The following is a 12,128-nucleotide window of genomic DNA, read 5'->3' as shown; positions in this document are numbered from 1 at the left end:
CTTGAAATATCAGAGTTCCCTTCGAATCCGATGTCTGCAACGATGGACGAGCAAAGGTTGGCAGAGTGTGGGTCCCGCGTGGGTTCTTGGCGCCACCCAGGAACAGTCTGATCTCAGTCTCACTCCAGTAAATATGTTGAGTGAGGAGGGCACAACCACCAAATATTGTATACACGGCCATGTTGCCTTTCATTGAGATTGAGGCTTGAATGACATGCGCTCTTCCTAAGCCTTACACTTGCCAATTCAGTGAAGTAAAGATAGTAACTAGACTCACGATTTAACACCATGTCCCATAACTGACTTGTGAACCACGTAACGCCAATGTGCTCCCAAGGGGACAACTGAAGCCAGAACTGCACAGGTGGTGCTCTATCAGCAGTACCGTCGGGAAGTTCGACCGGCAAGAGGACCTATTGATCTCTACGATGTGAAGTATGCACATAAGCTGCACCTCCTCTGTCTCTTCAATGTAAGGTGGGCCAACAGAACGGACCAGCTTGCCAAATTGTAGGAGTAAAGACACCAGCGGCTGTGTTTTTCCGACATAGCCACACACATTTCTATCATCCAGACATCTCTTGTATAGGTCTGTCTCTTGTTATTTTTAGCTAGATATAGCCGACTGAACTCGCCAGCTTTACTGGCGAATTCTTTTGAGACCAGTCTGACTTCTAATTGGCACTCGAAGTTACCAGTCAAGCAATTCCCAAGTGAGTAGCTTCGGGACATAATGTTGGTTTTAGTAAGCGATAGGCTATTAGACCTCAGGTTTGCTGGTAAAGATCGTATAGATTTTGTGAACAGAAAGTCAGCTGTTGAGCAAAGGCCATGTCTCTGAGGTCCATAAATACCTGCTGCTTGATCTCATTCGAAATCAACTAAAAAGGAAGACTTGCTAAGTTCTTTAGGGGACTAGATGGTGATGGGGGTGTATTGAACGAACTAAAAGGTGATTTCAGCATGGGTGTTTCGTTCTCGATTGTTACGCGCAACACCCCTACCTATGTTCTGCGACAGCAGCTTGCTTCTGGAAATCTCAACAAAAGGGGCGGTACAGGCCGATCACCCTTCTACCAACATGGATGGGAAAAGGTGGAATTTATGGATGACGGATGCGAGTTTGAGCGACCAAAGTAAGTTAATGGTGTACAAGTGTAAAGGGTCTGACGATATTTGATGAGGAAAGGCGATATTAAAATTCAAGCCTCTATGGACCAAATTTAGCGATTTATTAGTCTTCAAGAGAGCAGCTGTTTTTGTGTCAACTTAGTTGTAAATCATTGTGGTGGAGAAAAACGAAAAGAGAAGACTGGAAGTGGTAAGAGAACCCTCACCTATATTTATATATATATATATATCTTGGAAAATATTTTGCTACCTAGGTTGTCGGCGAGCTTTTCGATCGCTACCAGCTGTCACCACTTTCTACCAGAGCATATCTCGCACAACCGATTGTGTCGTAAGGGCTACCTGATGGTAACCAGGCTAAATCTTGGTCTCTTTCATTGGATTTTGGTACCAGTAATTTAACATCCGACAGTTCCCGATACTTTGAATCTCGGATTCTCATATCTAAAACTACCGCTTAAAGGATTTCAATTTGCGGCTCCTGGCAGACTATTTAAATTAATATAATCTTGTTCTTTATTCGGCTCGAGAGGCGTCTTACTAGTATCACATCATTGCGTCCTAAGTAAATACAAATACTGTTTACACACACGTATTAGCACATCGAACCGATCGTAGAAAGTATTTAGGCCCTTTGCAAATAGTTTTGTCATCATGCACAATGCCAACAGTGCAAAGAAAAATTCGCGTTGGTTTTCGTTTACGTAGTATCTATGCCAGGTGTCTAATGCGACAATGTATCTATGGCACTAGATGCGGGCAGACAGTAACATAAATCAATGGGACACCCAAGAGTCTTGACAGCATCCAAACTGCTAAGTATCAATGTAGCAACACAAGCTACTACCATAACCCTGAAAATATGATGAGGGTTTGGTTATGCCAAGATTTTCTATCCACCGTTCGCTTGGACGATGATTTGGCACCATGGAGTGATCGAAAATTACCACACCGTATGTGCGGCCAGATTTCTCTGGATAGAAAACCCATAGCCATGGCCCTAGTAAAACCCAGCCAGCTCGATCGTTTGGCAGTCATTTTCATCAATCATTCGAATTATGCCACCTGGCTTTGATCGGCTGAATATGCTGTAATGATCCCTTCCAAGCAATTTGGGTGTCACAAGGTGTTCTAGGGCTGCTGCACGTTAAGACACACGCATGGAAGATCATGAACTGCTAGTAGATGCTTTGTGGTTTATACTAAGGGAATGGCCTGACGCAACGGGTAAGAATGGGTCCATCATCAGGTGTCTATCGATGGCGAAAGAGGACAATGCCGCCTTCGCAAACCTGTCGAAGTTATCGTTGAGTGGTGAACATGATACTTTTCAGCTCAACATGTCGCTTCCCACCTCCTTCTGACCGCGAGTCTCCCACTTGGCCCTATCAAGCATAGTGTTGTGTAACCTTGGCGGACGCTAGGAGGCTTAGGTTTCAGTAATTGGGGCGGTGGCTGTTCTGTTATCGCCATTCTGAGTTCACGAGAGTACAAGGCTCTTCATTATGCTATCCACTCATAACCCGAGGGCAGCTCAGGCGTCACGGCTGAATTTGTCCTCGGCCCTCACAATTTGCAATTTTTTGTGTTGATTTAGTTGAGAGTTGCCAAGTAGGATCATGTCTCTTCACGTCCTTGCTGTAGGATGTCACCCAGACCGGGCGTCAAGACTAGCTGGCAAGCGAGAATGGAAGGTTAAGAGGGGGCAGATAAGTAGGGTGGCTATGTATTAAGGCTGTCTCATCCACCTCCCTTCCTGACGACTACCTTCTGTGTTTTGAATTCCAAGCAACTCGGCCACATTTTTGAGCTCATTAATGGCCAATATGTTCGAAGATAAATTGAACAGACCCCACCAATTGGAATGGCTTGCAGATCTTCACAAATGTATATGCGCTCTAAAAGGGGCTTCGAAACCGTGTACATATTGTCTGGGCTAACATTCATTTCATAGCGCAATGTTTCACCACTAGTGCAACAACAAACCCAGCCATATCCAGTGACCTGGGTGTCGATGGCTTCACAGCTTCCCTCACCAGTCACGGCATGCTCTTACAAATCACTGCCCCAGACCCCCACTGCGGTCTGGTCTTCGTGCGGGGCAGATTTGCGAACAACGCGGGATCCATCCTAGCCCGAGCACAAGGCTCTATTTACCGTCAGAGCAAAGACCTTTTTGGTGCTCGTCTCGCCAGTGCTAAACTCGATGAAGATGTCCAATACGGCGAGAAGAAGGCCCAGGGATGGGTCAACTTCCGTTGGCCATATGTACAATATGAGCTGAGAAAGAAAAATCCGTCGTTGGACCGAACGATTGGTTTGTATGAGCAGATCACATTTATTAGAAATGGGGTAATATTCCAAGCTATCAGACTCAAATGGGGACGTGAGAATTCCATTTCTGACAATGGAGATGATGGCGAAGACACGTCTAATATGATAACCATCAATCTTCAAACGGGTGGGCGCGTGCGATTTGGGTGCCCCTGCTCAGCTACTCAACCACATACCGCGGACAGCTTCGAGATCAAAGTTGGGCACACACAAAGTAAGACACTGAGATGTGAGAGTAGCAAATATGAAAAACAACTTGAGACGCAGTTGTTTGTCAACGGCATTCTTGACGACTTTGCTGGGCAGAGGCCGAGAACAATAGAGACTGTCGAAGCAGCAGATATTACCACAATACACTCAGTAGAAGTGTCTATTGGGCAACCGACCTATATCGTTTCTGCACTCGCCCTACGTAATAAAGGTGACGACTGCCTCAGTACGCTAGACGTAGCATTTTCTGACATTGAGGACTATTTGGGTGTCTGTTCGGGGTCAATTCGTATGACTGATAGGCTTTGGACGGGTTTATGCTCACCTAATTACGAAGATGGAGAAGCCGTTGAGCTTTGTGCAGTTGGTAGATGTGTAGAGCAGATTCTGGGAGTTGCGGCATTACCGCATTACATGGACAGTTCCAGAGCATACGGCGGCAGGGAACACATGCAGGGCACTCAAATGACCAGTGGTGTCTATAGAGGTTCCGGAATCGCCCTGGTGCAAACCATCATGACGCCGCAGTTTGTCGACGTGCAGTCAGCATTGTGAGTTCAAAATCTTTATTCTTCTCTACAGAACCAACAGCCTTGACATCAAACAGCTTCCAAATTCGATTTCTAGTCAAAGCACACAATTTCATCTCCACGAGATATCTAGGAAAAGATTTACTCGAGACTGAAATGCCGATCCACGAAATTAAGGAGTACTATCTGAATAAAATACGTTACGTACTTGGAGGAGCTATTCACTGGCTTGTCAACACGGATTTCAAGAGTAGCAGGCTTCTATTGGGAATCAGCGCCAAAGAGAACGATGAGTCAAAATCCATCCCGCCGCCGCGACTCACAGAATGCGAGCATGACAGGGCTGATGCCAGCTTCGATCGGGACTACAATCGCAGTTGTTATGCAACGATAGCTGTGTGGTATGTAATGAAACATTGTGGCGCTGCTGTATCAGAAACGTTCAAAACAAAAGTTCTTATCCCGAAGCTAGCCTTGGCATATCAATCAGTCCAGTCCCGAGCGATCCGAGATCAAGATTCGACATCAAAAAACGACATATTACAGTGGTACCACATGAGTACTTTGTTTTTGATATGTAGTCAGGCCCTTGCAGTGAGCCCTAATGGCCTGCCAGTCGACCCATTTGGCATGGCTGGGGTGAAACGTGAAGATTTGCTGCACACTCAACAGCGCTTCCAGAAATATGCATCGAGACTCAAAGGCAACAAGGGTAAATACTACTCCCCCAGACATGAGGAGCTGGACCGCATCGTCTTGCTTGGAGAGGAGTTGGATCTTCAATCTATCGGCGACAATATTGCTGCAGCTGCTGCGATTGCGCAGATCAAGTCGCGTGCAGATCAGACCCGGGCACGTCTCGAGGCTAGAACCCGCACAGGAAGGTTCAATCAAGGCCCTACAGCGCGGAACGCTCGGTATGAACCACTGAATAGTCCTTGGGAATTGCTATGTACGAATCACGAGCTCTACCTGCGAACAGCGCCCAAAAGTAGTACAGAAAGTGCCCGGAACAGGGTATTCCAGTTCATGACTTCTGACTATTCATTTATGGCGTCTTGGGACAGATCGGATGGTGATATGGTTGCTAAGTGGTGGGACTTCGAGCCAAGCGCTATTGTTTGCGCAACTATACTTGATTTGAAAACCGAAGGTATGTTTCATTTTACTTACCTCCATATATAATCTAGCAAGCGTACGCTCGAGAAGGAAATTAGACACTCTCAATACGCACGGGAAGAGCCAAGATATATGAATTGGGTCTGAATATCCCTAAACTGACACGTGGTGAACAGGAAAGCTGCCTTCAGCAGATATGATTGTTAAACGACATGAAAATCGAATGATGCCTGTCGAGATTATTACTGAAAACACGATGAAATTTTTTCGGAACACCAACGATTTGGAAATGCCGTTTGACTGGACCATATTTAAGCCTAGGAATGAATTTCACTCTGTAAGCTGCCGAATCACATCCAACTTTCGTTCAACTGTCTCATATTCATATAGCATTGGTGGACGCACTCACTTGACGATACACCAGAGGTTTACGAAGTCAAACAAACGAAGAATGTTGACGAACAAAAGAACATCATCCACTATCTTCAAGACCGTGACAGGGACAACACGATTATTGAAGATTCTGTGTACTCGGAAATGAATATCAACACGAAGATCAAACCTAAAGATTTGCTGGCGCTGAGCTGCTTTGATTTGTGTCATACGGATCAGGCTGATCTTTTGCTACGTGACATCACAAGTTTGGCGAACCCAAGCAATCCACAGGTCGAGGCGCATTATCAGACTATGATACTGAAGTTGCGTGATAGTGTATGTCCCTTTGCTTTGACCACTGTTCCATATACTGATAAGTATAGCTTGTCGACCTGGACGTAAAGCATCGAATCCTGTGAGTTGGCCACTTTCTATGTATGTGGAGGCCCATTGTGGCTGATGATGGACGACTAGTTTCGCTAGTAAAGTCACGCCGGCGCTCGTCGGTGCTACGTTGTATCTTTGGCATCCGCAGGCCCTGAGTGCATTCGATGACTATTTCGGGCCAAACTCGCGATTTATGGATAGTCGCGAGGGAATGTCGTGGACAACAAGCATAAACATTTCGCAGTAAGTATCACTCATGAAAAACACTCATAAAAAATACACATGATCCAACGTTCTAACGCTTCAATGCAGTTGGCTCATTTCAGAGGGCTCGATTGATAGTATTTGGGAAAACAGTTTCCATGAAGGTAGAAACTATGGTAACTTCCCCCCTGACACGATTCCTGTAATAGCAGAGCTTCAGAAGGAATGTATACTCGAGGAGCGGTCATCGTTGCTGGTATTTACAGGCGACTCATTGGGCCACTTGTGGATATGTTCCATGTGGAGCTCACTCGTCGAACCTGATGCCCTACGGGCTGTTGTTGCTGGGGACATCCGCCGAGTTCAACAGATATTCATACATCAGCAGAGTACTGGGAGATGTCTTGTTTTCCTCATCCTCCTTGGTCATATATGCGAGAATCTAGCTGTTGAGTACGAAAGAATCTTAAAACGCCTTGGGCTAGTGGTCGGTCTTGGAGTATGCTTAAAACGCAGATTGGTCTTAGACTGCGCTAACCAGAGGCAACAGGAAGAAGTGCTGCTACGAGGCATTGATTGGGCTTCCACACAGACCCTAGAACGGCTCAAAAAGATGCTTTGGGGCCTTGAGGCTCTACGGGCTTTTGACGAGCGGCTTTCAGCTTCAATCCACCAGATCGAACGAGCAACCGAGGCGTTGGGCCGTAGTGCTGCCAAGGTTAGTTGTGCGTTGGGGTGACTCTAAAATGCAACTAATCTTTTCGTCACAGGAATCAAGTAATCAGGTTACGGATCTGCTACATGAATATCAGCAGACTCTCGATGAGTTCACTAGACGATTCGATATGCTTTCGGATGTCGATCTGAGAACAAAATTAAAAATAAAACAAGTCATCAGCCTTCGCGATGGTGTAAGGCCCCATCAAGAGAATACTACCCGCTTTCTGACTTTTTGTTAGATATCGACCGTCACAAATGTTGCAGACAGCAGAGCAGCACTTGAAACCGCACGAATTACAGTAAATCAGGGTAAAAATATCAGAACGCTGACATATATCACTGTAGCATACTTGCCTGTGGGGTTTGTCACGGTAAGAACGTCAAGTAGAGTATCTCTGGGGTGTTGCAGTGCTAAGGTTCCACCAGGGGTTGTTTTCTGTGTCGCATGCGCCGTTTATGGACAGTGCGGGCAACCTTGCCTTTGCACTTCTTATGACGATCACCATACTGGTCACCTATATGATCGCGCTCTTTCTGCAAAACGTCATTGATCAATGGCCGAATGTGTCTTGGCAGAAGCGGAAACCGAGCAATGGTGTTGGTTTCGTGGGTGTGTAGTCATTTCCAAATTGACTACCAAAATGATTTATATTCACAAATGGAGTTAGTGAGGTGGATGATTTCCATAGTTGTTTCGGAAAATCACCAAACCCTGTTTCCTGTTGTTCTGCTCGAATTAATCCCACTGCTACCATTCTGAAGCAGAGTGCACTGCCAAACAGGAGTTATCCAACTTTGAGGATTCTATGTTCACAAATACAGCATGTTATGCTCATCAACCGTTCTTGCTAAAGAAGGCTGATTCTATCCATAAGTGGTGTCTCTAGCATGTGTTGCTCGCTTGACGAACTACGCTCTCGGATAAGCGAGTTTGAACAGCAATACCATGTCCATGGAGGTCTGAAGACACCTGTTGAGATAAACCAGTTCAGCTGCGGGATGGCTTCAGAGAATATTGCTTTCCATCCACACGTTCCCACTTGAAGGCTTGAATTTTATGAACGCGATTATCTCTGACCCAGCTACATTGTGAAACGCAAGGTCGAGCAGGCGGCATACATCCTCGAAATCATCTGCTTATTACTCCCCATCCACGTACCATCTCGTTCACCATCAGGTGGGGACTGAGCCGTTTTTGGGGCATGTCTGTCACTATTTTGCGCCTTGAGAGCGTGGTAAGTCTCTTGCAGAATCTTTTGTCTTCGAAATCTACCAGGTTTTGAGGCGATGGATTAATTTTGCAAATCATAGGCGAGGCTGATCGCATAAGCTCAGTTATCGGGTAAATTATGCGTATCGAGCATGCAGGATGTACTGTTATAAATAGATAGCTGATGGGGCCACAGACTTCGCTTCCGAAAACGACGATATCGAAGACTGGTATCATGATAGTTCCTTGGAGGTGGGATATTTTTTGTTCACCAAATATCGGCGCCAAGGGTTTGATTGAAACCCGTTATAAATCTTTAGAAGGGATTAAGGCTCAAGTACACGCAACGGTGTCAACTGTGGACAACCTGTATTCACGACGTGCTGCTAATCTTCGCAGATATTGCACTATACTAGCTTTTCAAACACTCCCACACGCCTATGCTTCAATTTAAACAAGCTTGGCCAGAGACCTTCCGCATGACGAATAACTTCTTGTGTCAAATTTCGAGCTGTGTAGCCGGATAGCATTCGGCTAACCCCCGACGATAGCTTGGAAGATAATCTCCAATCCAAATATTCCCACATTGATGAATACCTCATTTTTTGTCCTCAAAGTAGAACTGTCCTAACCGTTCGCCAGTGCTGTGCAGGGCCGGCGCTGCGCTTCCAACATGGCCCTCGCCGCCATCCAATCTTTCCTTCACAATGCGCTCAGCAGCCTCGCGCGAGGTAGACCCGGCGTTGGACTGTCCAGACTGTGCGGGAAGAGGCCCCGTGGCTGTAGTATCAACAAATGCCTCGTCGTCAGCTGTGCCGACATGGCCGCCCCCATCTGCAGCAATTCCGTTCATCATCCTTGGATCCCTCCTCTCAGCTTGGGCTGCTGCACTAGAGTAGTTCTCAACGGCATCTCTCAGCTGCTGCGCTCTCAGGACTGCAGCCTCGCTCAGACCCGAACTGCTCCTTTCTAGGCCCCAGGCTCCTGTTGCGCCCACAGTGCCGGGCAGCGGTCGACGTTGATATATGGGCCCGCTGACAGTACTATTCGCGCCCTCGCCGAACCCAACCAAGCTAGCGTTGCCATCGTCGCTCATACGATCTTCGAAGCCACCAACAGACCGAGTCGCACCATCATCGTCTATGTTGTCTACCACACCCGAGGTGGAGTTCACGTCCATTGTGCGGTAGTCGGTATCCATACTCATGGCGTCCTCATCCACCTCGGTGGGGTCATCGCCCAGCTCACCCACTTCCGTCGTCGTTCGCGCGCCCACGCTGCCTGTAGCGGAAGCGCTGCCGACTGTGCTCATCTTGGTCGCCGCCGTCGGCTGGCCGTTGCTATCAAAATAGGCGGCGGCGCCTGGCAGCGCATTGATCTGCTGCTGCTGTAGAGCACCCTGGGGGAACCCGGTAGACGTCGGCGTGGTTTGAGGTGAGATGGAAGAGTGGCCCTGCTGCAGCGGCTGTTGTTGCTGCTCGGGGCGCAGCGTCGACACCCGTTCTAGCCCGGCGAGGCGGGAGATGCGGTCAGCTCGCTCGGCCTCGAGGCTGTTGGTCGAGGAGGTGTACTGGTGGCCGCGGTGGCCGCCGAAGCCTGGGATGGGATGCGCATGGCCGCGGTGGCCGTCCTTGATGGCCGTCGTTGAAAGAGCAGATAGCGAGGTGGTGGTGCTGGTCGGGGTCCCACTATGACGAAGAATGGTCAGAACAGCTGCATCCGATTGTTGTAGTGTTTGGGGTGGGACCTACGGCATATCATTGGGGGTGTCTGGGTTAGAGGGGGGCTGGGGCATATTGATGATCATGGGCGCTGTCGGTTGTGACATGTTGGCTACGATTGTTTGGCTTGACAGCCTGCTGATTGTCTCGATGGATGTTGTTGGTGATGATAGGCCTCTGGGAGTCTGTCGTCCAAATAAATTGTAGGAAAAGGTATCGTGTCTATTTCAGAGCGCCCCTAACCTAACAATAATAGATCGTCGATTGGCCTCGCTGCGCCGAGTGGTTCAGCGATCAGAAATGACGTTGCGGTAAACTTTCCGGGGTATCCAAGGAGCTTGGGCTTTTGGTGGGGGTCTTTCTAGGTTGAAATAGGTATCTTTCAAGGAGTATCCATACAGTAGCAACCCACGGGTTCAGGTGTGAGATATTTGGCTTTGAGTAGGCTTGTCACAGAGGCCCAGAAAGAGTTATAATCGGCTGCTTTGTTTTCGTTTTCCTCAGTTATTTCTTTTGCTGGTGGTTCCTCATTTGACATGTGTGTCGTGCTTGCCTTGAAATCAGCCCCGCGACGTGTGAAACAATGCAAGGTGGGCTGAAATGATAAGCGAGGTGGGCCTGGGGCCATGACGTTTGTTGCCTAACACGCGGGGTGTGTGGAGACGACAATGAGACCCTGAAATCCTCATGGCCTAATTTAGCAAGAAGAGTCCCTTGCAACCCGGAGTTTGTCAAGACGAGCGTTTAATAAAAACAAGAGAATATCCTCTGTAACATCGAGCACGGTTTCATCATAATACACAAGTTGGCTTAATCGGCTGCTTTGGAGTATTCTCGTACAAGCGGTTTCAATTGTTGTGATAATATCAGGACGGAAACAGAACAAATATAGAATGATGGGATCATGGCGAGCTTCCAATGCGATCTTGGAGCGCAAATAGCCACATTCTACTAATTACCTAGGTACTCAGCTGCTGATAGTACCCATAGGCGACGGCTGCTTAAAATATGCCAGGGGTAAAGTCAATTACTTGGTGCTTATCCAAGATATCCCCTATGCTTTTCACAAAGCTCAGGTGGGCTGGATCTCCCTCCTTTCAAGCTGTCAGTGTATGGTTCAACAATGAATCTGGCGTGCATCTGCTCACAAGATAGTAGGTCCGATCCTTCTCATTGTCAAATTGGCTGATGAAAGCGTGCGTAAAGCCATTCTGGAGTTCTGTAAGCCAGTTGGGAAACTTCTAAGAGCACAAGGTACTCCGCATACCGCTGCATTTTCAGGGCTGTTATTAAGACCTCCTACTGAGACCTTGACATATTCTTCCTTCGATTCCGGATGCTTGCAGTTTGTCTTGAGGGCCAGCATACGCTGGCACGCCTGTTGCTCGTGTATGGATCAGTCATGGTGTCCCACTTCGCAAGTTCGGTGGTCTGGAGTTCTCACAGCGTCGACTTCATCAGCCGGCACAAGTGCCTTGAATTTGAACATTACAATGTGATAAATCGTCATTTCGATCTTGGTGATTTCACTTGTATTGTGGTGGTTAAGGAAGGCTGAGCTATTTGCACATTGGCGATCTTTAGGTTGTGTTTGTGATGTCGTGCTGCTTGGATGTGAGCTGGAGCTTGACGGTTGGTTGTTCCCCACCATGTAAGCCTCCACTCCATGCTCTGGCCCATCCCATATCGATCGATTATTCCGGAAGAGCCCTTAGGTTAGTACTCTAGGTTAGAGTAGCGTATACTCTCTCGTTGCTAGATCTACGCAAAGTCCAAGCTGTCAGAGTCTCGATTTAGCTTTCAGGTACAACAGCTCAGCGCTTAGTTGACGACTATGCAGCACTACGCATAAACTAAATGTCGATCTCTGGGACATGCAAGCTTCCAAACCCCACTTTCCAGAAACTTGAATCGCCAGCTTTTACTATACATAAAAGCTCTGTGAACCCGTGCCCGTTATAGGGTTACACCTGGTGTGGCAGAGAAACGTACCATACATGATCAAGCCCTTTTAGACGAAGTGTGCAGTACACATATACGTCGCGTGCTTGGCTCCCTGCAGTGAGATCTCCTGCACCTGTCAGACCATGCGGCCGCCCCGTAGCACGACCTAGCAATCTTGCCAAATAATAGCAAACTCTCTGGATTTAACAAGATCTCGTTTGTAGCCTCCAGGATTTACTGCTT

The 12,128-nt window shown here is 47.5% G+C and overlaps 3 protein-coding genes across 3 annotated transcripts; 1 reads left to right on the top strand and 2 right to left on the bottom strand.

The window, feature by feature from the left end:
- Positions 1-2,543: 2,543 nt before the first annotated feature.
- On the top strand, positions 2,544-7,951 carry BKA67DRAFT_572595 (uncharacterized protein). The gene is made up of 12 exons (XM_046103293.1): positions 2,544-3,018; positions 3,086-4,226; positions 4,283-5,358; positions 5,501-5,661; positions 5,715-6,035; positions 6,083-6,114; positions 6,174-6,329; positions 6,399-6,789; positions 6,841-7,008; positions 7,061-7,201; positions 7,250-7,381; positions 7,437-7,951. Exons 1-12 carry the CDS (start codon positions 2,949-2,951, stop codon positions 7,626-7,628), a joined length of 3,981 nt encoding a protein of 1,326 aa, XP_045956257.1. The 5' UTR covers positions 2,544-2,948; the 3' UTR covers positions 7,629-7,951.
- A 686-nt stretch (positions 7,952-8,637) lies between these two features.
- Positions 8,638-10,185, bottom strand: BKA67DRAFT_343383 (uncharacterized protein). The gene is made up of 2 exons (XM_046096318.1): positions 9,972-10,185; positions 8,638-9,908 (listed from the first exon to the last, which is right to left on the bottom strand). Exons 1-2 carry the CDS (start codon positions 10,046-10,048, stop codon positions 8,819-8,821), a joined length of 1,167 nt encoding a protein of 388 aa, XP_045956256.1. The 5' UTR covers positions 10,049-10,185; the 3' UTR covers positions 8,638-8,818.
- Positions 10,186-10,942: 757 nt separating this feature from the next.
- On the bottom strand, positions 10,943-11,451 carry BKA67DRAFT_660750 (stress responsive A/B barrel domain-containing protein; the record flags this gene model as incomplete). The annotated part of the gene is made up of 4 exons (XM_046107681.1): positions 10,943-11,035; positions 11,090-11,152; positions 11,209-11,319; positions 11,386-11,451. 4 exons carry the CDS (start codon positions 11,449-11,451, stop codon positions 10,943-10,945), a joined length of 333 nt encoding a protein of 110 aa, XP_045956255.1.
- Between the last annotated feature and the right edge of the window lie 677 nt (positions 11,452-12,128).

Source organism: Truncatella angustata (genome assembly GCF_020726525.1).
Source record: "Truncatella angustata strain MPI-SDFR-AT-0073 chromosome Unknown BKA67scaffold_6, whole genome shotgun sequence".
Lineage (NCBI taxonomy): Eukaryota > Fungi > Ascomycota > Sordariomycetes > Amphisphaeriales > Sporocadaceae > Truncatella > Truncatella angustata.
This window is presented reverse-complemented; position numbering and strand designations above follow the sequence as displayed.